Source organism: Ixodes scapularis, unplaced genomic scaffold (genome assembly GCF_016920785.2).
Source record: "Ixodes scapularis isolate PalLabHiFi unplaced genomic scaffold, ASM1692078v2 PGA_scaffold0__279_contigs__length_252992795, whole genome shotgun sequence".
NCBI classification, from domain to species: domain Eukaryota; kingdom Metazoa; phylum Arthropoda; class Arachnida; order Ixodida; family Ixodidae; genus Ixodes; species Ixodes scapularis.
The window spans coordinates 40,384,868-40,410,914 of NW_024609835.1; the positions used below are offsets into that span (position 1 = coordinate 40,384,868).

General features: G+C 45.0%; 2 protein-coding genes across 4 annotated transcripts in view; one reads left to right on the forward strand and one right to left on the reverse strand.

The window, feature by feature from the left end:
• The window catches only part of LOC120838809 (SWI/SNF complex subunit SMARCC2), a 49,469-nt gene extending 34,525 nt beyond the window's left edge, over positions 1 to 14,944 (reverse strand). For 2 of the 3 annotated variants that reach the window (XM_040208878.3, XM_040500455.1), the window contains exons 1-10: positions 14,811 to 14,944; positions 14,066 to 14,185; positions 12,568 to 12,653; positions 9,692 to 9,815; positions 8,425 to 8,548; positions 6,652 to 6,721; positions 6,479 to 6,554; positions 2,847 to 2,930; positions 2,721 to 2,762; positions 1,987 to 2,081 (exon numbers count right to left, since the gene is read on the reverse strand). In XM_040208878.3, the coding sequence (XP_040064812.1) occupies positions 1,987 to 2,081; positions 2,721 to 2,762; positions 2,847 to 2,930; positions 6,479 to 6,554; positions 6,652 to 6,721; positions 8,425 to 8,548; positions 9,692 to 9,815; positions 12,568 to 12,653; positions 14,066 to 14,185; positions 14,811 to 14,927 (938 nt within the window). In that variant the 5' untranslated portion in view covers positions 14,928 to 14,944. The remainder of the gene's footprint in view (positions 1 to 1,986; positions 2,082 to 2,720; positions 2,763 to 2,846; positions 2,931 to 6,478; positions 6,555 to 6,651; positions 6,722 to 8,424; positions 8,549 to 9,691; positions 9,816 to 12,567; positions 12,654 to 14,065; positions 14,186 to 14,810) is intronic. The other variant, XM_040208879.3, reaches the window with a different exon arrangement.
• A 357-nt stretch (positions 14,945 to 15,301) lies between these two features.
• Positions 15,302 to 25,311, forward strand: LOC8024030 (coatomer subunit zeta-1). The gene is made up of 7 exons (XM_040208875.2): positions 15,302 to 15,348; positions 15,954 to 16,022; positions 16,376 to 16,457; positions 17,047 to 17,138; positions 22,580 to 22,713; positions 24,146 to 24,236; positions 25,199 to 25,311. Exons 1-7 carry the CDS (start codon positions 15,331 to 15,333, stop codon positions 25,244 to 25,246), a joined length of 534 nt encoding a protein of 177 aa, XP_040064809.1. The 5' UTR covers positions 15,302 to 15,330; the 3' UTR covers positions 25,247 to 25,311.
• The last annotated feature ends 736 nt before the right edge of the window (positions 25,312 to 26,047 follow it).

A 26,047-nucleotide genomic window follows, 5' to 3' on the forward strand; every position in this document is an offset into this window, starting at 1 on the left:
TACGGCTCACCACTTCAATAAAATGAGGAAGCACAATAAAGTTATTCAAAGAAATCATGCGCCATTCCACTCTGTGAAGGTGGATGAGCAGCGAAGCTGTTTAGCATATGACACAGACCCGCCCCGAGGAGCCGGAGGAAACTAGACACGCGCGACCGCTACCCGACGGAAAGATAACACACGCGACGGGGCTGCCACCTCGAAAGACTGGAAGGAAAGGAAACTAGGCATGCAAATGCTTGGAACGGCGACAAGAGAGGGCAGTGCGAGCGTAGACATGGCCGACGTGGGTCGCACAGCGGCAAATCTTTGAGAAACCTTTATTATCTACCTTTGAGTCTACTGATCTTGAAAATGGTGCCTATTGATAATTAATCTACTGAATAGACCTATTGCTAAATTACCCAAGCATCAAGGAGAATGCAGGGCATGGTGTTCCACGCGCCGCGCTTACCGGCATCTGCAGCAGTTAACTGTTCTAAAGCAAAAGCCTAAAACAAATAGCATCTTTCATGCACGTTCGTCAACGCTTTATTTTAGTTACCATATTTATTCGCATAATGAATGCACCCCCCACAACGGGCATCAATATTTTTACTTTTTTTCTTCATCTCGCATAATGAAAGCACTTTTAATTTTCAACTCCGCGAGTCTTGAAATCAATTTTTTTTTTGTCACCCAGCGGCCAGGCCAAGTCAAGCCAAGCCGCTCTCGTAATGGCTGCAATTGCGCGGTTGCAGAAGGGATCAACCGTGAAACCGAGCGGCGCGCATGCCTAACGAAGCTGGGGTCGAGGAATTGCCCATCCCCAGACGTGCTTCGTCCATCTGATGCATTGATGTCAACAAACACGCCGTCGTCTGTGATCCGCTTTCGGACAGTGATATCGTAAAAGTGGTTAGGCCTAAGAATGGTCGTGTCGCTCTACGTGCTGAGCAAGCTTCATAGGGCGCTTTTTCTTCGGCAAAAGGCACGCCAAAAGCACCCTAAAAAAGGTTCACAATTTATAGAGCATAGTTACTGTGGTGCCCCCACAACCAGCCATGGGTGCACCTCTGTCAGTGGAGACGTGCCATGTCCTATTGGCACCTAAAATGACATTCGCACAAAGTGTGTACAAGCAAAAATTTTACCCCGCGTAATGAACTCGCCCCCCAAATATGTGTGAATGTTTCGGTAAAAAAAGTGTCTTCGTTATGCGGGTAAATACGGTATTTACTTTGAATCTTTTATACGGGGAAGGCATGCACGTACGGCGATGCGAGCATAGTTTTATCACTGCACACAAAAAATCCACGGAACCCTAGCTATAAACAGCTTCGCTGTAAAAAATTAAGGCTGTTTTCACCACCACCCACCAGTTCCAGCAAGATTTATCCGATTTTTGATTGTCTCGATACAGATCACAGAGGCTAATCGGTGAGTCACTTTCAGGTCAGAGTACACTGCACCCTCATGGTCATTATGTATCTACACACAATACATCAGAGGTACATCATACAGGAAAAGACAAAAAAGAAATGTGGAACTGACAAAAAAAAAATGTGGACATCACGTGACGTGGTAACGTTGTGTGGAGTGGTATGCAGTGACGGATTTAAAGGGAGGTCAGCATGTCCTGAACCCCCCCCCTTCACATGTACAAATTTAGGACAGGGAAGGGGGGTGGAGGGGGGGGGGGGGGGGGGCTGTTTTCTCAAACATCTAATATGCTAATTCCCTCCCTCGCCCCCCCCACTCCGCTGGAAAAACTGCTTCGCCCCTGGTATAAGTATAACTGCACCAAAGTTACCAACATTACAACGAATTTTACACACAAATCTTTTGTCAGGTGTGACCAAACCAAGTAAAAGTCACCCAGTAGGTCCCATGGTCCTTTCGTGCCAAATGCTGTGTGTGTCAGACCAGCCTCGCGACGAGCTCCTTGGTTAGTGTGCACGAGCGCAAGACCAGAGTCCGAGAGAGAAGGGGCAGAGAGGGACTCACCCCTTGCGCTTCCGCTTGTCCAAAGGGGGAGACGGAGACCTCTTGCGTTTCTTGATGCCTTTCCTGTCGCGCCGCTCGCCTTCACCAGAGAGCAGCTGTGGGAGACCAGTCAGGACCCAACCATTAGAGCATAACTGGAATGCAACGATGGCTTGGCAATTCCCCGAAAATCAACACTAAGCAGTGGCTTGTTCTCTATTCTTTGACAAGTGTCTCATTTTTGCTTCTTATGGACTGTGTTAGATGACCCAAAACAGCAGCCATGCGGCCATATTTTGTAACTTTGTGATCAGTTCTCAAAATTTTTTTTATAGCTGTCACCACTTTTCCATGAATGACGTCCAAGTATTTTTGGGGGCTGATGTTTATATGGCACAAGGTTAATTAATCGTTTTTTTTGTTTTTTTTAATTTGGAGTATAGTTTTCCTCATGCACAAAGGAAATGTGGTCAGTGCAGTGCAACAGTTAAAGTTAACCTTTTTTAACGAGTATAGCGCTGACAAGGACTTAGGGCCTACTGAAGTACAAAGGTCACAGAGCTGATTCCCAGATAAGTAAAATGTATACAATGGAAAGGTAATTTAGACAAAGAGTTGCAATCATTATATAACCCTTTCAGTCTTATTAAAGTAAACTAATAAAAATCCAATTTCTTTCAGAGAATAAAAGACTCACTCTAAAGGGTGTAACCAACTGGTAAAGCACGATCAAAAAAAAAAAAAAAAACACTCACCTCATCCAAAGTGTACTTTCCCCTGGGAGACCTCCTTCGGCCCTAAAATGCATGTCAAACAGAACCGTAAGTAAGGAACAGCGAAGGCAGTAAAGCACAAGCAAGGTCGACAGAAAGGCAGCTTACCATGGCATCTGTTTCGACCTCATAGTCCTCCTCATTCATCCATTCGTTGTACTCATCCAGGTCAATGAGCCACTTTGCATTAACCTGAAAGTTGTATTGGGCGAAGGACATCCACAGTGAGTAACACTTGAGCAACAAACTCAACTGGTACACACAACTACGAGTATATTCATTTCAATATCAAACAAACATAGCAATACTTTTTAAAGGTGCCCATCTACTTGACTATACTCCGTGTCACTAGTTGTGTGCAGTGCAGGTGAAGGCAACGCCAGGCAAAGAGAGAAAGCATGAGCACTAGGGGGGCGGGACAGGAAAGGAGGGCAATGAAGGGCAAGAGGAGAAAGAGGGAGCACTAGTAATGCTAGAGACAGGAGACGAGGTTTCTCTTCCCTTCCTCAGCCTTCTTCGTGCTTGCCCATTCCCCCCCCACCCCCCCACCAATCGTAAATGATCGGTCCCGAAGCGCTTACCGAGACGCGGTCTAACAGAGCAAATCCAGCACTTCGATCAAACATGCGCGTCTGCTCCGAGTGTGAACAGGTATTTGCGTGGCTCTTGCTGACACTCTCGTAGTTCAAACGTATCTTTCTTAATGTCGGCTCGCTCCTGCATTTCCGAGGCCGAGAAAAACGCCGCAGCGGTTTGTTTCTATCTTCGTCGCTTTGCAAACAACTGGCACGGGGCTTTTACCAACGATGACAGCTGTGTTGACTTTGTAGCGATCGAGTTCGTAGCAGTCAACGAAGCGTTTAAATCGTGTTAGCGTCGATATATCACTGCACAGACACAAACGCGAAACGGTGGTGGAAAGGCCGCCTGTGTTGATGAGAAACAGCTTGAACACTAAACATTTACACACAGAGAGGACAGGACGTACACAGAGCTGACTTTTAATGAGTAGTTAGCCTGTGTTTGTTATTAAAAATTCACGTGCTCCGAACTATGCCAAGCTCTCCGATTGGTTGTTCATGTTGCCGAAGACAACGTCGCCATAGCAACAGCACCGGAAGTCGTCGTTTCTCCGTAAGAGGTCGTAACTTTCCTCCTCTCACTTAATAACGCGTTTGTGAATACCGTTCTCGCCTCATCTTTTGATGATCGTAACTTTACGAACATCGTAGCTAAGTTGTCATAGGTAAGAGGTTTTTTTATGAATCTGGCCTCTGTTCTTTAGCCCATCTTAGTGCCACGCCCCAGTGTACTTGGGCAGGCTACCATGCAGGTCTCAGTTTCGATTTGCTCCCTACCTCTCCCAACTAGGCTGTCAATTTTATTTTTACGCGTAGAGCAATGTTTTGTCCTATAATAACACCTGTTGACGGCATGCGTCTCGGTTTGCTCCCACATTGTTCCAGTACGGCGGATCCATGTCGTTCAACCTCATGCTTTATGGCGAACACTGAGATCTAGAAATTAAAAATAGACCTATTGCTATATTACCCAAGCATCAAGTAGAATGCAGGGATTGGTGTTCCACGCGCCACACGCCTTTCCCGTATAAAAGATTCGAAGTAATATAACCAAAACAAAGCGTTGACGAACGCGCGTGCAAGATACCTATTTTTTCAGGTATTTGCTTTAGAAAAGTTACTACTGCTGATGCCAGCAGAGCACGTGCGACGCGTGGAAAACCGATCCCTGCATTCTCCTTGATGCTTGGGTAATACAGCAATTGGTCTATAAACTAAATAAGGAAGTCCCCCTTACGAATAAAAAAATGACGGTTAGGGCCACACGAGAGAGTGGTCCCAGGGTGCAAGGCCCAGATACCACTTTGCATAATACCGCGTCTTCAAAGGTATAATTCAAGAAAAAATATCCTAGGTTGGAGGCATGCACGCATCAATTAACTCCGAGCCCATAGATCAGTGTGTCTTCGATAAATAGGTAAATATACTTGATAAAGCACGCTGCAGTTTTTCTGCATGGGGCCAAAATTTCTGTCCGAAGTGAGGGAGAAAAAAAAAATTAAAGACGTTTACAACACAACACCCTGTAACGCCGAATTAAAGCGCAGCTCTTGAGGAGGAAGAGGGAAGGGTACTGAGGGGAGGGTATACCCTCTCCCTCCTCCTCATCCTCCCTGCTACTCCTCCTCCCATTCTCCATTCTTTTCCTCGTCCACTTCCTCCTCCCCTCATCCTTTAAGCTCCACCCCTGCTCTCGTCCGCCTCATCCCTCCTCCTTCCCACTTCCCCCCTCCCCCTCCTCCTCCTCCTCCTCCTCCTCCTCCTCCTCCTCCTCCTCCTCCTCCTCCTCCTCCTCCTCCTCCCCCCCACACGTTGCATCACGGGAAATATCCCATAATGCACTGCACGGGACCCTTGTAACGTCACACGTGACGTCACAAGAGTCCCACGCAATGCATTATGGGACATTTCCCATAATTAGGGCTCCGTGTTTTCGGATAAATCAGAAGAACTCTGAAAAACACCCGCCGGTAAAATTCTTGGCAATTCGGATTTATCCGATAAACTCCGAATTGTTATGTGCCCCCCAAAAAATAAAAAAAAAAGGTTTTTTTTTTTTTTTTTTTTTTTTTACATTTTTGGCAGCACAGGCTCAATGGTCCTGGGAAAATGACACCATAATTATCTTTCAAGCCTCGGACCGTTGTCGAAAGGGGGTCTTACGGCTTGTCTCGTCAAGGTTGGTTCAGGGAAGCAGGTCATCGTACCGTTCGTGTCACGACAAAAGCCACTCTTTTGGTTTTCAGTTTGGGCCATGGGATTTGGGATTTAGAGAAAGGAGAGGGTATGTTTCTGGGGGTAACAGTGAAAGCTATGGACCATAGAGATTGTATAAAATAGGGAAGAGGGGCAGTTGAAACTTCTCTATTACGTCCACCTCGCGCGGCAGCGGGATAGATTGATGGGATGACTACGAGCTTCCTTGCTGTAGTCATCCCATCAATAAAATCAATAAACTGTCTCCGGCAGTTTATTGATTTTAAGGGCCCCACCCCTGCCCGTTTCGATCTGGATGAGCGTCGTACCGGCGTGCGGTCGTGTATCACTACTGTGTGATGCACGTTAAAGACCCCAGGCTAGCGGCTGTACCGCACTGACTAAATTTCTCATCTACAGCTGGGAGACTCGTCGCCCCTGTGAGGCAGACCAAGTTCTAGGCTGTACAAACACACACACAACCCAATTTTTTTTTTTTTTTTTTTTTATTTTAAGGTATTGACGTTTATCGAAGCCACATTTGTGTGCAACTTTTGTCATGGGACAAATTAGTATTGCCAATGACACCGACGTCAAATTCAACTGAAGAAATCTTAATTGATACAAGCGCGTTTTATTTTTTATCTGGCATACATTTGCATCCGGTTATTATTTATTATTTTTAATAGGAAACACTGCGAAAATAATCTCCGAATTTTGGAGAATTGGGGATTTATGAAAAATAAACTCCGATAAACGCCGAATTTTCGCTAAAAAATAAACTCAGAAAAACACCCTCTGAATTTTACAAAAAATAAACTTCGAAAACACGGAGCAATACCCATAATGCACCGCGCGGTTACACCCTTCAAGCCGGAAGCAAGCGCCTAAAAGCTGCGCTCTAAAAACCAAACCGGCACTCAAAGGTTTAAAGACTCGGCCACAGATCAACAATGCACGTACCTCGTGAGGCCCAGTATGGGTCTGAGGGGAGTCTGGCTCCATGTCGATGTCAAGGCCGGCCACCCAGGTGTCGAAACTGAAGAATGGAAGCGAGACAAGCAAGGTGAAAGCAGTTACTTGGAAGCGAAGAAACGAAGGGTGGAAGGAGCAGTTAGGACGCCATTTCGTCTCACCTGTCGGGAAAATACCACCAGTGGATGAGAGCACTCCGGTCTCGTTTCATCACCAAGCGCACGTATTCTTCTGCACAACAGGGAGAAAAGATTTCAGGCTTAGCCCCGTGCCTTTGGCAACCCGACGCTTCAATGGGTTCGGCAGTTTTGCAGTTCAACCACGATATCCACCTTCGTTTGATTTCAAAACAATTCACCAGCTTTGTTTGACCACCTACTGTAGATTTCTCGCTGAATTCTCCCAAAAGCTATGCAGAAGAGTACTAAAAATATTTGTGCGTTATTTTCAAAACATCACTGGCAACCCCAAGGATACCCGTCGAATGGAAGCTTGCAATCATCGCACCAGCGCATAAATCTGGTGACCCTCAGAAAGCAGTGAACTATCACCCCATTTTCTTTATGTGTATTAGGTGTCAACTACTCAAACATATAATTGCTAGACATATTGTAGCATGCATGAAGGAAAATAATCAAGTTAGAATATGCAGCATGGCTTTTGAACTGGATACTTGACATCTAACTGAGATAGTTGTTTTTTATCAAATAAAATTAATAGCCAAGTTGTTAGTTCAGTGCCCCTAGGACCCACAGGAAATTCTTTAACTTGAATGTGAATGTTTGTATCATTTACTCTAGAAGAGGCAATGCCGAGAGCAAGACGTCTGCTTCCTGCACAGGAGTTGCGGTGATGTCAGAAAGACGCCGAGCTCCGATTGGCTCCGATTGAAGGACAGTGCGTAGACCTTGAAGCAAGCTGTCTTGAGGTATACCCACTAGCCTTCATTCAGAACCAATCACAGCTCGGCGTTCTGACGTCATGACAACCCGCGCAAAAGAAGCAGACAAACTTGCGCCCGGCATAGGATGACAGACTTGAGATCCCTGTAAGGAAATGCACTACATACAAGCGAAATTAAAATGGGTAAGGCAAATAAAAAGAAACTTTCAGCCTTTTTATTCTGGTGAAGCAGGAAGAGCAGCGGAGCTGAAGCTTCTGTTCTCGATGGTGGCTTTCCAGGCGAGCGATCTGCTCTTCTTTCGCAAGGGAATCTGAAGCGCTCGACGCAGTGGAACTTTAGGCGATAGCGGCCTCGCGGCGGTTGGAGAGCCATTCGCGCTGCTGGGCACATCGCCACTTGTTCCGTTCCTGCTCTTCCTCCGAAGAAATGTTGCCGCCATCTATGAGCGACGGCGGCAAGCAGACAACTGGCAAACACGACACTCTGGACACCTACCGCCATCTATGAGCGACGGCGGCAACCAGAGTGTTCTGTCGACATTTGTTTGGTACCGGACACGGTCCTGGGGAAACTAGCTCTTAACAGCTCCGCTCTAAAAATGTACGGGAAGCCTTATCCTACTTCATATGGAATAGCATGGAGTCCCGCTTGGAGTATTCCGATGGCATGTATTACTGCCAACAGATCGACAGCAGCAAGTTGAAATTCAAACCAAAAGTAGTCAATAGTGGCTCCCAAAAATAGCCAACAGAGTGCAGAAAGTCAAATTTAGGGGTTTACGTGCCAAACCAACAAAAGGCATCTGGCATGCTCCAGTGGAGCACGGAAGATTAATTTCGACCACCACATTTGACGTGCAATCGAAATCTCTTGTTACATGGCGTCTCCACTGCAATAAGCCTCCGTCAGACCGCAGGCATTTTGGCCTGGATTCAAACCCGCCACCTGGGGATCCGAAGCCCAGCCCTTTGCCTCGAAGTCACCAAGGCAGCTAATAAAACGCAGACTAGCCAGTCATGGCTCCTCTCACCAGAGGTGTCTGTCACGGGCGCGGGAGGGTAGACGATGTGACTGGCATCGTCTTGAGTTTCTGCAATGGTGCCCTGGTGCCTCTTGATGATGTCCTTCAGCCGAGAGATGAGCTGCTTCTCCACCTGCAGACACGCAGAGTGTCACCCAAAACTCTTGACCAATTTCGAGTCGGGCAGGCAAACACAACACAAGCGTTTGTCACGCTTTTCTTTATGTATTTGTGTGCACACAACCTCTCAAACTCAAGTCTCGACACTGCCGACAAGTGTGCAGGATTCACAAAGGATACATCCTGTCAATTAGAGTCTTTTGTTTTGGTTAAGGGAAGACACTACTCAGAAAAAAAAAGATTTCTGCAAAAATATTTGATTTTGAAAAATGACATATTACATTTACCAACATCTAGAGAGCCTTCCCAGAAAGTTTAATTAGTTTACACTGCATGATTAATTTTTTATAAATTATTTGTTGTCCACCGGAGCTGAAAAAAAGGTAGGGTTTGGAGCACTTTGAATGCATTTTTCCCTGCTCCACTTTTTGGTGTAAATTCCATTTTATTCAATCTATCGTTTGATAATGGCAATACAGAGAAGGCTCGTTCTTCACTTTTCCTGACTGGCATTTAATAAGGAGTGCGGCTATGGAATTTTGTCGTCACTTTATGGATGTCATTTATAAAAAATGTTGACATTGTGTCCAAGACACAGAAGACAAAAAAGTTGACAAATTTTTCAGAAAAGAATATTTCATAAAAATAAACAACTTTAAAAGAAAAAAAACTTTTCACAGCTGCACTTTCTAGCCATTCTCCTACATATCTAGTGAATAAAAGTCTTCAATATAGTGACAGTTTTCCAACGATCGATTAACTAAACAATGTAGGCGTGTTGCTGATAGAAGCTGCTCTAATTTCCTTCCCATTTAACCAACAGACCTGAAATTTTGTAATGCACCCTTTTGCATGGCCACCAGCCTACCCTCTAAATTTCATTAATTTTAAGCCAAGGGTTCAAAAGTTGACCCTTCCACGGGTGTGGTGTGTCCCCTTAAGCAGATAAAGGCTAGCTTCCATGCATCGCCTTCAGCAGTTTGAGGATCAGTTTCGCAAACCCAGTTTCCAACCCCGATCAATTGCTTTCACAAATTCCCAAAACAAAGGGCAGGGATGACCCTTTGAAACAAATCTATATGTCCAATGGACGAATGATTACACCCATTGGATTGTGTCTACGGCTGCTCAGGACTACGGGTAGAGAGATTCCCACCTCGGGGGAGATGTAGATGTGGGGAAGAGACAAGCACTTGTTCTGCACCAGAGTCTTCTCGACGGTCATAAACATCTCCACGTTGCGGTCCATGCGGGAGGGAGACTGGAAGTCAAACCTGCGCCTGGAACGGAGAGGCACAAAACGCTCGGCTGAACGTCGACGTCAATGAGGGAACACGAAGGCGCCCAACGGCAGAAGGTAACGTGTCCTAAACTGTTGCACACAGTACCGGGTGTTAGGGAGAGAAAAGAACTGTGGCTTTTCTGCCCACAAGAATAAACTGTGGAGTGAACAATGCTTATAGGGTTCTTGCACGAGACCATGATGAAGCGCTACTTCCAGTTTGGAAATCTCGCCGAAATCCATGTTGGAGGCATTCGTCGCTGTTATGCTATGTTTTGTGCGCTTTGGGCCGTGTTTGCACTGTAGTCTGTCCACTCACACAAGGTTTAAAATGGTCAGTTGCACAGTGGTTGACTGTTCCAGCGGTAAAAGTCGCCAACAAAATGGAGCGATGGCCAGCAGTTTTTTTTTTTTTTTTATAATTCTGGCAATTATTAGGAACAAGGACAAGGTGATGCTTGAGAAATCAGTTCGCCGGTGTCATGAATGGCTCCGGCAGATGCGCCGGCACAATCTTGACAAAAGCTCTTCGTACCAACTACAGGTTTGGGGACTAGAAGTTCCTGAAAGTCATTTATAACTTTCTAGGCAGATAAGTTGGGAAACATTGGCACGTGGTCCCAACTGCTGGAGCTACATTGTGGCAAATACTGAGCGATTAATGATGCATAGCCAAGTTTTTTTTGGCTATATCTATATTAAAGGGCCCCTAAAAAAAAATTTTGTTTGAACAGTTTGGTTGGGACACGAGTGTAAAAAAATTGATTTGACACAAAAAAAAAATATTTTGGAGAAAAATTGACGACGAAGAATTTATTTGGAATTCTGCGCGAAGTCCGCGACGTCACGAGTCATTCCGGAATGACCATCTCGGTCGAGAAGGCGAAGCCGATTCACCTCTCCTCCATGCGCCCGAAATGCCACGAGAGAAACAAGGGGAAAGGAGATGACTGCCAACTAAATCACGTCTCGCACTGTCAATATTGCTCTAAATTTTTTTTTTTTCTTTTCAGGGGTCCTTTAAGGGGGGACACTGCCCAGAAAAAGAGATATCTGCATAAAAAGTTTATCTTAGAAAATGCTAAATTTACATCCACCAACATCTAGAGTGTATTTCCAGAAAGTTGCATTAGTTTACGCTGCATAGTTATTTCTTTGTAAATTATTATCGGTCCACCGATGCTAAAGAAAAGGTAGAGACTAAAATACTTTGAAAACATTTTTTTCCCGTTCCCACTTTTTGGCATATAAATTTCACTTAAGGAAAACTATCGTTTGGTAATAGGACAAAAGGAAAGATTCACTTAATGGTGTTTTTTTTAACTGGAATTTGATGGGCAACATAACTGTGGAATTGTTTTTTGACTTCATGGATGTCTTTTATAAATGATGTTAAGATTTTGTTGCCAACATAAAAAGCAAAATTTTTTTTTTTTTTTTCGCTGCGATGTTAGCATAAAATAAATTACTTTTTGGAATTTTTTTTTCACAGTTGCACTCTGCAGACAATGTGCTGCAGATCTAGTGAAGAAAAACGTTGTGTATTACATTAGTTTTCTAACGATAGTTTTCCTAAACAGTCAGTGTATTCCTGATAAAAACAACTATAATTTATTTTACAATTCATATACACAGATGAAACTATGCACTGCATTCTGCCTCATTACTGCCATTATATACTGTAAATTCCATTCATATTAAGGCAAAGGTTCAAGAGTTGACTCTTTTGGGTAGTGTCTCCCCTTAAGTGTGGTGCATTTACACTATACTCCGCTTCACCTGACAACAGACGAGCCGTCAGAGACAATCCAATGCCGTGCGAGTGTCCCGTGACCTTCGAGGAGTGGCAGGGGGGGGGGGGGGGGGGGGGGGGGCAGCAACGTGCAGACACATAGTTATGTGATATGTTTAACGTAGTGGACTGGTTAGGGTGACTCGCGGCGTCCAAAGCGATTCATCATAAGGTGAAACAAAATATAGCCATTAGTGAAAGAAGAACATATCAGAAGAGCAACATGGCACAAACTTACAGCTGGGGTGAGCTTAACAAAAAAGAGGCCGCATCTCCACGTGGTGAATGACGTTGATTGGGGCGAAGCTCTGGTGGTGCTGATGATACTGATTTTATTGTTCATAGGTAGTGCTGATGGTGCTGATTTTATTTTGTTGGTCCTAGGTAGTGCTAAGTTCCAAGTTGCGTTTCAACTTCATTATTACTGCTTTATGGTCGGTGAAATGCAGAGCCAGTGGTTCTTCTAGCGGATCAGCTTTGATCCGCTAGAAGCCGTGGGAACACATCTCCACCGTTTAAGTCAACGGTCCACGTCAGAAAGAGAATGTGTGGTATGGATCGTGGTGATATACGCAGTTGAGCATTTGACCGCAGCGCCCTCTCGTCTATAAATGCTGAGCCAATGCATGCAAGGTTTAATGTGATTATATACGCATTTGACCGCAGCGCCCTCTCTTGTATAGACGTTGAGCGGCTACATGCAACGCTGGAGTGTAGTGTAGTGGTTAAGACGTCTGCCTCGTAAGCAAGCAATCCTGAGTTCGAACCCCAGTGCGGGCATAAGTTATTTTTTTTTTTTTAAAGTGGGCAGATCCCGGAGGCAGTGCAATCGATGGGAGCACAGACGCCTGACGGACAAGGCTAGACCCTAAGAAGCTTCGCCCCTAATATTATTTCCACTCCAAGAGACTTCGATAAATTGTTTGGACAGGAAAGGATCAAAAGCTGACCCACTTACCATCCCTGCTCGCTCTTGAACTTGTAGACAGCAGCAAAGATGTGGCAAAGTGCACCTCCAGGCTTAAAGTCCATAAAACATTTCATCTGAAAGCAAAATGCAAGTATGTCGATTGAACTTGGAATTGTTACAATTAACAAAGAAAAGACGGCCTGTCATAGAACAGTGGCATCGGGAAAACCGCTGGACAAACGCGGACCCAGGTTCGAATGGAGAGACCTCCCGAAGGAGAAAGAGGGGCGCAGTCGGCTGGGTTCGGATGGGCGAAGGTGCCTTTACGACTTCGATGAACAAGAGACAGTACAGCGGGGAATGACTCTGGGCCATTTGGAGGCGATAATTAGGTGCTGTGAAGAGTGGGCGAGAGAGAGCTGTGATATCGGGGATAATTGAGATGAAAGAAAATTGAGGCAGAGAGCTGCGATATTAAGAATTGAGATCAGTGAAGTGAGTACAAAGAGTTGTGTGGAGTGTTTAAAACCATCAAAAGATTATTGCATTTCTGTCTTGAGTGTCCTGTGTTGTCTGTGAAGTCCATCCTCTGCTACATAAACTGGATTTAAATCACTTTGATGAGGCTTCTGTGATTCGTCCCCAAGACCATCACTCGTCGGAGACGACATCAGCATCTTAACTCTACACGGCCGAAATGTTCTTGCTCAAAGCCTTCAAATGGGGGTCGATTTCAACACATTGCCAGGTTACTCCCTCCCATCACAGTTTCTAATGGAACACTTCAGGTGAGACAAACCAAAGATATCTTGTGCTGACACACTTCATACCCAGACGCTACCCACAGGCAGCTATTCACATAGAGGCATTTCAAGTCCTTTTTTTTTAATGCCATTTGATGTCTACTTTCGCTTTCGAAAATCTATGCAAACACATGACATTACACCGAGTACTGGCTAACATGTGAGAGGAACTTTCACAATTTCTTACATATCGGTCAATTCCACTAACTTTTTCTACTTCAGCAGGGAGCAGTCGCCCACAATACTAGGGTGAACATGCAAAAAGCAGTCAATTAGACCTGCCAACAACAATGCATTAAGGATTAAGTATAGCCACGGACAGAAAAGATGCAATACTGTAAACATGAGGAGACAACGTTCATCTTTACTTATACGTGACGCCAGTGCCGCCTGGACACCACCTCGGTGTTTCCTCTCACGCTCTGGGAGACTTCATCATCCCTATGGTATAAATCATGTTCATGGAATGAAATGGCTGGCGATGAGGATATTCCTGGTATGGAATAACTATGGTAGACTCAGACAGCATGATGTTGGTCAGCATAATATTAGAGTAGAAAAAAAAAAAAAAAAAAGACACAATTCGGGGCAGGACCCAACGTAGAGAGATTTTAGATGTACAGATCTGTACATGTTCGCACGCGTCCTAAAAGTCTGGTCTTTCTAGTATGGTTACTTAGATTTGGTCTCGTGGCACCCATTCGAAAAAACACAAAACCCCAAGGGATTGTCGGCGTACTCACTGGAAGTCGTGTCAGCGGCGGCTTGCTCACGCTTTTGCCAAATGCATCTTCTTGAAACTGGATGAGCTGAATCGCCAAGCTCGCCAGTCCCTTGTTCGTTGGCGGTTCTGCCTGAGTGTACTGCAAGACGGAGGTTACACTCAGTCACTTTCAACGAGAACATAATTCTCTCACTGTACCGCACATTCTTCTGCTACCACAAAATTCGAAGACCAAAACAATACAGTCAACCGTTCCGAGTTTTAGATGCTAGGATGCAGAGAACATCTTGAATATTTGTTGTTCTTTAACAGCGCCCGGCAACATGCAAGTTGGACACACATACAATATGAATTAGTGTTTTTGGACGGAAATCTGCGTCCGCAATTCAAGCTTAAAGTTTCTGCAAAAATGCACGTAAACGAAGCAACGCCTGAGAAGAGTCCGTGGAAGTGAGAAATCCGCACCGAACACCACTCGCACCCAACGTATGCCGGATTGAACGCCTTAGGCTTAGTATAAATGAATAAAACTTTCATTGAAACTTCAGGTAACCTCATCGTTCAAATCGATCGTGCGGTCTCTACGAGTTTGTATGCAGCTTCCGAAGGCGCGCGGCGGTACCACGCGTTTGGCTGGGCTGTCAAGACGCAAAGACGCCGTCAATCAAATGCGATAGCGACGCCGGCCTTGCCATCGCTTCGGAAAACGGAAAAAACGTACTCCCGATCCACGACTAAAATAACCAGAAAGGTAAATCACGAACCTTTTTGCAGTTCTTGTGGAGCCATTGCTTCACGCCGTCAAACTGCGTGATTGTTTCTGCCGATTCGTAAAATTTCAAGTTTGGCCCACCGTCCCTTTTTCTTTGAACGACCGCCATGTTTAACAACAATCGCGTTTTCCGCTTCGCACACTAAGCAACGGCTAAAAACATTTTACACGCAAGTGAAACAAGTGGCGCTAGTAGTAATTTAAGCTAATACATTCATGTGTTTACTAAGATTTATAACAAACTAGTAATATCACTACTCTTATATTTTTAAATGTCAATATTTAAAGTTATAACTATGCAAAAACTTTAGAAAAATTTTTTTCAGTAATTTGTTTTAAAGGAAACAACGAATATATTAAGGAAGCGGTTTTGATTTGACAAATTTATTTAATACTAATAAAATAAATTTCACTTTTCGTGCTTAACAAAGTTTATCGTTTTACGAAGAACCTTTTATTTCCGTCCTGCAACTGCAAATGGCTGTTTCGATTTTGTTTACACGTCACTCAAGATGGAGTCAATGTTGTTCGTAAGTAAACGAAAGTCTGCATGTTACGCGATTTGCTGTTTAGTTTATGACATTTTCTGAGCTAAAACGAAGCTTCTGGTCCCCTAGAAGTCTGTACACGCGTAATTGATAGCCATTTGGTTCTACATTTTCTCCAGTACCCAATGAAACTGGGATTAGCTACCGCGTTTGTTTCGCCACATTCATGCTCGCCCAGCACCGGTCGTCACTTTTAAAATTTGTTAAACCTTTTACAATCGTTGGGGAATCGGTGGCCGAGTGTCTAAGCGAATCGCAGCTCGAAGCACAGGGAGCGAAATCTCGCTCTGCAGGATCCAGGGATCATGGGGTCAATCCCCACACCTGTCCGTTTAGACCTGGATGAGCATCGTACCGGCGTGTGTTCGTGTAATAAAAGTACACGTTGAAGACCCCAGGCCACCAGTGATACCGCACTGGCTAAATCTCATCTTCAGCGGAGAAATTAAACGCCTACTGGGGCTGACAGCTTCCCTCCATCTAAACTTAGGCGCAACACAACCTTGCACAAGGGGTGGGCATTCGTGAAAACATACCTTGACATTTCTGTGCGTCGCTGGGACATCATGCCGTTCTGTACTTTTCAGGAACCTACGCTCTACACTGTGAAAGCGATTGCTATCCTGGACAACGATGGCAACAGGATCCTTGCCAAGGTATTTAGTTCTTGAACGTGCGCTTGGTTTAGAAGCTTTCGATTACCTCCATTATTCACTCGCAAAAATACACATACTTACTGTGCGTAAGCGGCGAGTCCAATCTCCTTCGTATGCAGTAGTGTTGAATGCAATGCGTAGAATTGTGTCACCTCGATTACATTGCTGGTAGTGGTTTTGTTGGCTTTTACTGTTTGCCATATGACTTTGCACCATGTCACTTATGGCATATTTTTGGTGCAAAAACATGCTCTGAAGTCCTGAGATATATAGTTTTGCTTTCGTTGAATTACTGCTTACGAAGCGTTTTTAAGAGTTGTCGCTGAAAAGTGAGTAATGCCATTTTATTTCAGTACTATGATAACACCTTCCCATCGGTAAAAGAGCAAAAGGCATTTGAGAAGAATCTTTTCAACAAAACACACCGTGCAAATGGTAAGTATTTGATAATAATAATCGTCATAATAATAGTGTAATAATTAATTTTACATTGAGTATGTACATGTAATGATGTGTGGGGCTTGGGAGAGAGGTGGTTATTCTCATGCAGAGTGCAGGTGAGCTTGCCACTACATGCACAAAAACAAACAAACAAGAAAGAACACAACAAACTTGAAAGTCAGATTTGATTTTTTTAATGTGCCAGACCAAGGAACAACATCTGGCATGCCCCTGTAAAGGACTGAGGATTAATTTAGATCACCTGGGGATCATTCATTGTGCAGCTTAAAACTCGCTTAAAGTGATGCAGCAAGCAAGCGTTCCAAGATGTGTCTTTGGCACATCAGAAGGCAAGGAGGGGTATGCCAATCAAAGGGAAACGGAATGCGCAATGACAAGGCAGTCAAACGCGCATCGTCATTGGTTGAGGTCGGGGGAAACAAAGGCATGGGGGCGCCTTTGCTGGGTAAACGAGTGTATGAGATGTGCATGGAGCAGGCAAAGTTGCACGCTGCACAAACAACACATGCACAAAAAATTATTGTACTGGCATCTGATGCTGTGGTTATGTGACACCTTTCAGCCGAAATAATCATGCTGGACGGTTTGACGTGCGTCTACCGGAGCAACGTGGACCTCTTTTTCTACGTGATGGGCAGCAACCACGAGAATGAGGTAACTTGTGGATCCATCTGCATTTGAGAGGGAGGAGCAATACTAAGAGAAAATGCCCTGTCTTTAGTGACAAACTTTGCATCTGACAACTGGTTAGGGTTGGCAACCAACCCTAAGCTTGTGTGACTCAAAACGCAGGGGTGGAACGGCTGCGCCATTTTGCGCCAGACACATTTGTCTGTGCCATCCTGCGCCATGTTGCGGAAACTGCGCCACAGCCAATACCTCGCGTCATTATGCACCAAATCGCAAAACGTGCCCCCAAAAAAATTGCATTTTGTCTTGGTTCCAGTTTCTATCGACTCGATTGGAAACAATGAGCACGTTTAGCTTGATTGGCATGGCAATCCTTTGTTCTGTTTATTCTCCCTGTGCATCCCGAGTCGAAAGCGAACGAAAAAACTCGGAGGGGGGGGGGGGGGGGGGGGGGGTGTCAGATTTCAAGCGTTACACCACCTGTGACTGGATTGTTATTCTTCAACCATAAGCGGTTAAGCAAATCGGCCGAGGTGAGGTCGAGCCCTTAATCGTTAGGTTGCCTGAGGCTCTGCGGCCGTGGATCTGGACGTCAGCCAGTTGAAAACAAATGAGCAAAATATTCCTTTTAGTACTTCATCGTTAGAAGTTGGAACCGCATTCCCGCAAGGTAAATCAGGTTTTGGTTGAACTGAAACGCGGTCCGATCCGAAACCTTGCCGGCAAGCAGCTCTGACGCGAGCTGTAGATCTACTCAGAGTACTTTAACCTTGCTCCTGCTTATTGTTTTGAATACAATAACTCTGTTAATTATAATCTGCTGCTTCAATATTGAGTTGCACAATAGGATAAACTCGAAGTTTGTTGCCCTGTTCCTCCGCGCAACTGCACGTCCATTGCTTATGCAAATTACGTGGTTCGCACATATAATTACTATGTCGAGCACGTGTGAGTTGTGCAATAAGCAGTGCTGGTTTGCATTTTGAGCACCTGAAAGCCACTCCAAAAATACTGAGGGGAGGGCATACCCCTTCTCCCTCCTCCTCACGTCCTCATCCTACCTGCTACTCTTCCTCCCTCCTCTTCCTACTCCTCCTCCCCTCCTCCTCCTCCTTCCCTCATCCTTCAAGCTCCTCCCCTCCTCCTCCCCCTCCCTCCTCTCCTCCTCCTCATCCGTCGTCCCCCTCCTTGCCCCTCCTCCCCGCTAGGTGCATTATGGGATGTTTCTCATAATGCACCGCGCGGTTGCGCCGACGGCGACGCCGCTCAAGCCGGGAACGGGCACCTAAGAGCTGCGCTCTAAAATATCAAGGACACTATCTTCAGAGACATATGGTACTTGCTTTTTGATTCTCATTGAGGCTCCCAAAGTTTCAAGTTTTTACATCTGTTACACTGTTGTTATCCCATCTGCCCAGGTCCCTAACCAGTCATGTTCACCTGCACTGCTAAGCAGAATTGAAATTGCTCCCGTGCTTGTCTAAGACACAAGCTGAAGTGCAATGAAAACTGATCTGAGCTGCTCCTAGCCTGCTCCAGAATGTAGTTTTAGCTGCTCCCAATCTGCTCCAAAGCTGCTGTTTAAGCTGCTCCCGGGGCTGCTCTCAAGTATATTTCATGAGTTCCACCCATGAAAACCTTTTGTGGAACTACAAGAAAAATGGAACTGTTAGGGGTACTGGGCATATTAAAATGGAGACAACGTGCCAGGACTGTCTTTTGGTAATGTAGTCCTCTCCACAAGGTCAGATATTCCTCGAGGTTTTGAGATCAAAGATAGGAGAGTGGGCAGATTGTTGCAAGGGACACATTAGAACAGGCCAAATGAAGGACTGCAATGGGCTGCCAAATGAAGGACTGCAGACAAACTTCTGAAGGCAGTGAGGCAACCATCAAATTCAATTTTTGTCAGACTAATCAAGGTAAGGGATATGTGGTTGGAAGGCAAAGTGTTTAAGTACTGACGTATGAAAGTTTGAACACAAAATAGATGAACTGAAGCTAAAAGTTGAGATTTAAATACCTGCACAGACTAAAAGGTGATGAGACTGAGTAAACTAGCTTTCCAAGAAAGGGAGTATGAGTAGTTGAGAAAAATAGCCCCTTCCCCTGGCAAATAGCGAGCGCTCGCCGAGCGGATTCGTTTCCCTCGCGAGATGAAAGCGATCTCTCCGTGCGCCGCTTGTAGATCTGGAGCCAGTGGGGCTTTCGCCGAGCGACTCCAACCGCTCCGTGGAAAAGTGGCGGAGCGCGTCGAGCGGTCCGGAGTAGTTCTTTGCGCAGCCTTTTTCAGAGGAGTACGATCTGTAGTCGTCTCTCGCAACGTTTCAGTTTCGTTATCGACATTCCCGCAGGGGAGTGAAGGAGTTTCGCGGCTTCTTTGTTTCGATTGCTGTGTAGGCTCTCTTGGCGTGCTTGTTTTCGTTACCCTCGTCATGGCCGACTCGCTTGAGCATACTGCAGCGATGACATCGTTGCAGTTAATTTCAGGAGGTCTAATAAAACGCAGTGACAGCGACGAAGATACCAGCTTAGCTCCAGCTCGATTGACGATGAGGCAGCCGTTCTCGACGAAGTGGTTTCCGAGTCGTTTGGCTGGCCAGAGAAGAGGCCCAAGATACCGCGTTGCGTTGAAGGCGGTGTGCGCGCCTATTCGGATGAAGAGCTAGGTATGTCGTTTGTTCGTTTTGTGGTCTCTGTAATGTAATTGTAATAATTAGAAGACAACACGCCAAATACTCCGCAGATGGAAGTCGCCTTCGGAGATGACGATCGCTTTACAGCATACGTGTTTGGTACTGCTTAATAGCATCCTAAGGCTCGTACAAGTACTTCTAGTTGAGTACTTCTAGTTGTCTTCATTGGGATTATATAACTGTAAAGGAAAATAAATTGTGTCTTAATGTTGGGGTTATCGTTAATCAAGTAGTAAACAATAAATTTTTTGTCAAAGCATAAACTTCCGATCAGAACTTCATGCTTTCAGCAAGATAGCAATGGGAACCGCAACTGTTCAAAAGCGAGAGCAGACGCTCTGGAAGCGGTGACGCTGGGAGCGTTACGCTCGATTTGCTCCGCAGCGCGTGCCACTCAGATGGATCACGTGACCGATTGCTCACGGAAGCCGACCGCTCAACGACCTGGCATATGAAACACTCTGTGTTTCATATGCCAGGGCAAAATTGGACAATACGACATGTGGTTTTGACATGCATGGAGTCTGCTTCTGTTTAGAGCCACTGTATGTGCTCCTGAAGAGAGCATGGTAACAGATTGGCACACAAAATGCAGATGCAAACTTGGGTGCCACCTCTCAGAACTAGCAGGAAATGCCTCAGATGCTCCAGCTCTGCGTGCTGAATCATGGAGAATGAAATGAAATCGCATTGTCCTTGCTTACTGGAGAATGTACAGCATTTTAAGATAATATGCATGCTTAATAAAAACACCTATTAATTTTCAAGCTTCACGCAGCTCAGAAGTCTAGTTTTGAATTAAAAATAACCTGTGAGGTGGCAATCACGCAGACGACTGGAAAAAATGGCAAACGTCGTTGAAGCTCAAAGCACATAAGTCATTACAGTGCTCAAGACACTGAGGCATTAAGAATTCAGAAGATTAAACTTTTCTCTGGTTTCCACACGCAGCTCCACGCGGTTCCACACTGCCCTTTGTGCAGTGTGGAACCAGAGAAAAGTTTAATTTACTGAATTCTTAATGCCTCAGTGTCTTGAGCACTGTAATGACTGAATAGTCTTAGATTCTTAGCTGTCCACTTTAGATCTACTAGCCTCTTCACAACGGTTGGCTCTCCCACAGATCATGGAAAGCCAGCCATGCGACCTCTGAGGGTACCCCAACAAATAGCACAGCAAAGATAACAATGTACCCAAAAAAGCAACCTGAATTGTTATGCTAAGCATAACAATCATTACCTCAGAATCTTGTCGCAAGGGGCTTTTGAAACCCTCTTTTGTTGATCGGGATTTTGGGGTCCCTACATGCTCTGTAGGAATCTAAATGAGCACATTTTTTTTTTAGTAAAACATTGTCCCATTTACGAGTAAATATGATATTACTCTGTGTCTTTATAAAGTAGTTTGCCAAGAAACGTTGAGTCCAAAGGAGAATGAATGTTTTTATTCTGTCTGGTTATCACATGTAGCAGCTTTACTGGTGGAATTCTGCCTTTTAGAATGAATGCACACTTTTTTTTTTCTCTCGTATAGATCTGCCTTGAGATATCTACTATAAAGTAACAAGCAAGCGTCCATGAAAAAGTTTGAGAGGATCCCCCGAAAACTGAGGATTGGCACTTGTTAGGTCTGAGAGCAGAAAAGCAGAAGGGGCACATGGTAGTGCAGGTCCTTGTTTGATCCGAAGGAATGTTAAGGTGTATCCACACGACAAACCAAATTGCTGCTTCGGTCCGCGGGCCGCGCATCACGTGATCTTACGTCACCGGTTTTTGAGGTCCGCCGGCGGTCCGTGGCCCACGCTTCTGAGAAATGCGAAGCGACTTTTCTCGCCCGGACCTTGGCGGCGGACCGCGGTGTTTTTAGTATAATTGAAGCGCTAAGTCTGGCAACAAGCAGACTTTTGTTGTTTGGATAGGAATTCCAATCCAAAGTCGTTTTCTTTTGGCGCCAACTGTTGAAGACGAAGAAGAGGAACCTTCTTTTGTGCGACGATGACGGCAAGGTGCGACAATGCAACTTTTTACTTCATCACGCGCGTGGAGCAATTCACGCTTTGTGGGACAATAGTTGCATGCCCTTTTTGGGTTCACTAAAGTCCTCCTCGTCCTCAATAGTCAACGCCAGGGCTACCACGGCCGAACGCGACTTTCGTTCAACCTCCATCTTGGCTCCTTACAAATAGCCTCAAAGCAGCTCGCTGCATGCGTTTTGCGGAGCTGTGAGGTTGAGGGTTAGACCGGCCCGTTCGCTCTGTCGTCTGCTCTTTTGGTCCGCCGTGTGGATGCTCATTGCAGCTGGGCGGCCTGCGGGCCGCACATCACGTGATCAATCGGTTTGCGGCCCGGTCCGTCGTGTGGATACACCTTTAGAGGAGCTGTACAAGGGTCTGACGGAACTGCAAATTTTTAAAGCAGTTGCATCACTCTTGTCAAGCCTGCTCCTCACCGGCATCCTCACATCAAGTGTTATCACCCTCCATGCGCGTAAAGCTTCACTCGTTTGCACCGGCTTCTCGAAGAAGCTGTTGACGCGAAGGAGTGCCTCGGTCAGCTCAATGGGCTCAAAAGTTCGCTGGGGAGGGCGCTTGATATGTCCACTGCCTATATTTTAAATGTCTCAAAAGTTTTCTGGGGTGAGTGCTTATTGTGACATCGGAGCTCACTTGGCATTTTACGGTATTTAGGAATTTTCTTTCGTGGGACGTTGTTCCGGCAAGAGCTTCCAGTACCTGTGCCCATAACCTTTCTTCCTCTTTCTATGTTGCAGCTCATCTTGTGCAGTGTCCTGAACTGCCTGTATGACTCCATCAACCAGATCCTGAGGAAGAACGTAGAGAAGAAGGTCCTTCTGGACAACCTCGACATCATCATGCTGGCCCTCGACGAGATCTGCGACGGAGGGTGGGTGCCAGGGCCAAGTCCGACTCATTTCAAACACTTATCTTTCATTGCAACAGATTTTTCAAAGTTTTCCACCAGGCTTGTGATGTTCATTTCTTTTAGATTGGTTCTTTCATATGTTAGTAAGAGTCATCACACTTGGATGTTCTTGGCGGGTGCTTCAGGTGGCCCAGGTTGAGGATCTGTTGTTTTAAGGAGGAGTTTTGTCGGAATTTCGATGGTCGTCGATTAGACACAGCCGAATTTGTAGCCCAAACTATTAAGGAGGACATCAGATTAGGGGGCTCTTAGCGGTTACCTGTTGAACTACACAGATGGGGGCAACAAATACAATGACTCAGCGCTCGGCTGACATAACCAAACGCGGCGTCAGTGTTCGGCTGGAGTTTGTGTTTTCCGGTGAGGGGGAGGAGGGCCTCTTTTGTTACCGTTCCGGCCTGAATTAACAATGCAGCATGCACGGTGCCCAGCTCAGCACAGAAGCCCAAGTGGGTCAAGCTCGCATTCTCTGACGACTGCTTTCGAGAGAGATCCGGTACTTAACATCACTTCGTTTGTTGTTAGTATTTTTACATTACACTGTGCCGCGCTCTATTGAAAAAGATGACTAGGACATGCCCACAAGGCCTGTGGGCATGTGCACAGGCCTCGTGTTGAGTAAACATTGAGGTGTGGGGACAACAAACAAATCAGAGTGCCCCCTACATTTCCATCTGCTGCCCAATAAAAAAAAAATTTGTGCCGTTTTAAACAAATTTTAATTTGTTCCTCGTCGCTTTTTCAAACTTCAAGGCTCTGCTGGCCACACTACGGTAGTGACAACAGATGTTGTAATTTCGGCAGTACAACCTGTTCCCATCATGTTACAAGAAGTTTGTTGATGTCAAACTAATGCAATGGAAGCTCACTCAAGCAGTATGAAAAAAATGTATGGCATACATACTCTATTTATCAGACTGCCCGCTCGACCTAAAAGTCTTTCCACTGAGACGTCATGCCCCTGCAAAGCGCAGGGAAATTTGAACATGGGTTTTGCCATCACATTCATTTGCCGTTTTCTCAATAACCATTATGAATTTAAAGATAATAAATAGCATGCCGGGAAAAGTAAAGAACGGGTATTAGAGAAACATAGTTCAGGTAGCTCGCCACACCGCCGCAGGTCCCCTTTCGATTTAACCGATTTTTGATATGTGAATCACGAGGCTCGTTGAAGTGTGAGGAATTGATATATTTCCACAAATACAATTAATTGCATTAGGCTTTTTTTAAATTTTTGCAGTGTATGTAAAGTCAAACTTGTTATGTATGTTGCTGCATCATGAAGTGTGAGAAATTTACATATTTTCACAAATACAGTTGCATGGGGCTAGCTTTTATTTTTTTAATTTTTACGCTATATGTAAAGTCAAACTTGTTATGTACATTGCAGCATCATCCTGGAGGCAGACCCTGCCGCCATCGTTCAAAAAGTTGCATTGAGGACAGACGACATTCCGCTGGGAGAGCAGACTGTAGCGCAGGTGAGTAGTGCCCAAGGCAGTTTCACGAAGGACTCCATTTCGAGTTTGTGTTCCTTCATAATGCCCACCCGATTTTATGACCATGTGCAAGACATCTAGAAAGTTCACTGATAAGTAGGCTGCATATTTTCCAGTGCTTATACGAAAAATCTGATAACATTATTTGTTGTTTATATATATATATATATTTTTTTTTAATTTAGGTATTTTGACGAATTGTTTTGTAAGGGCGTTAAAAACGATAATTATTGGTAAAAGAGATGACAATAGACAGAAGAAGAAAACATTCGTAAGAAACCACAACTTGAAATTTAATTTACAATTTGTACATGCTTATGCTTTTTAATTTACAATGCTTCATGCTTATCATAATGTGACAGTGCTCACAAACGTCGATTAACAAGTCCAAACATGGGTCATTGTCTGAGCACTCTTTAACGTAATCATTCGGAGCTTTTCATTTTCTATTTATCCTGCTACCCTCTTGCTATGTGTGATTGCAAAAACTGGAGTTTTCTCAACTAAAATGTTCCTGCCATGAGGAAGGCAAGTTGCTGTTGTATCTTTTGCAATACTCACCAATAAATACTACCAGTGTAGTGTTTAACAATGTCGTACAGTTCTGACCCAAATAGAACAAAGATGTTATGACAATTATGAGTGACTGACTGACTAGCCTAACTCTCGTGTCACTGACCTCTAAAGTAAATAATTCCACTGATTCAGTACTGGCAGCGTGCTGGCTTTTAGGTAATGCACGCGACGAAAACTAAAGAGGAGAAGGTCTTGACAAAAGTAGTCCTCGTTTAGAGCCCAGATTTCTAGAAATCGCTGTTTTCTGGTGTCAACTGATTTGATATTTCAGCACCGGCCGATGTTTATTGTTTGTTTTCTTTTCGGTTAAAACCGGAAAGTCTACGGTCTATTGGTTGGTAAGTTTTGGTTCTTTGGGGGGGTTTCAGGTTTTCCAATCGGCAAAGGAGCAACTCAAGTGGTCCCTACTGAAGTAACCGCACAATTGTTGGGAAGTATTGTATGATATCTAAAGACTGTACAATAAATTGCCTACAAAAACGAAGTCCTACAGCACTCTTTCAACAGCCTTTCATTTGTTTTGCATAGTCAAGTGAAAACTCTGGGCACTGCACATATGCTGAATGCTATAATCTTGTTTTACCATAAGTGCAAGCTAAGTCCAACCTACAAGCACCAGCATGCTGCCCTGAGTTACTCTTGCACTGGACGATTGCACATGGTCGGCAGGCCCCTTTGAAGGGCATAGATCACTCTGTAGCTTTTGCTGCACTTAAAAGTGACAGGCACGTACTAAGTTCCCACAATTTGCATGTAAAACGTTGAGAAAGCGCCACGGCCGTAGAAGGACAACAAAGGTCTGAGTTAATATATGGACCAATGCAATGTTTACACAGAAGTTCGCATTTGCCCAAACCAAGCGAGAGCACTGCGCATGAAACCACATATGCATGTCGTAAGGCATCTACGCGTGCGCTGTGCCAACGGCAGCACCACTTCAGTGGCGCTGCTGTCGGCACGGCGCAGGCGCTTTGCACGAATCTGGTTTCTGCGCACGTGCAGTGCCCACGCCCAGTGCGGGTAAATTTTGACTTGTTTGTAAACAGCGCCCATAGATGAGACACGAATTAACCCACTGATGTGGCATATATTTCAAATGGTCCCACGGCTGTGAAAATTTATCATACGTATTCAAGTACCGGCTGAAGCTTTGTTCGCAGGTGTTCTTTGGAACTATAGGGTCGATCTATAATTGTAAGTGAAAAATGACGACCTGT

Coding starts and splice junctions, on each gene's coding strand:
- LOC8024030 (XM_040208875.2), top strand. Junction 17,139..22,579: donor GCAGCAACCACGAGAATGAG/GTAACTTGTGGA, acceptor TCTATGTTGCAG/CTCATCTTGTGCAGTGTCCT. Junction 24,237..25,198: donor GAGAGCAGACTGTAGCGCAG/GTGAGTAGTGCC, acceptor GGGGGGTTTCAG/GTTTTCCAATCGGCAAAGGA.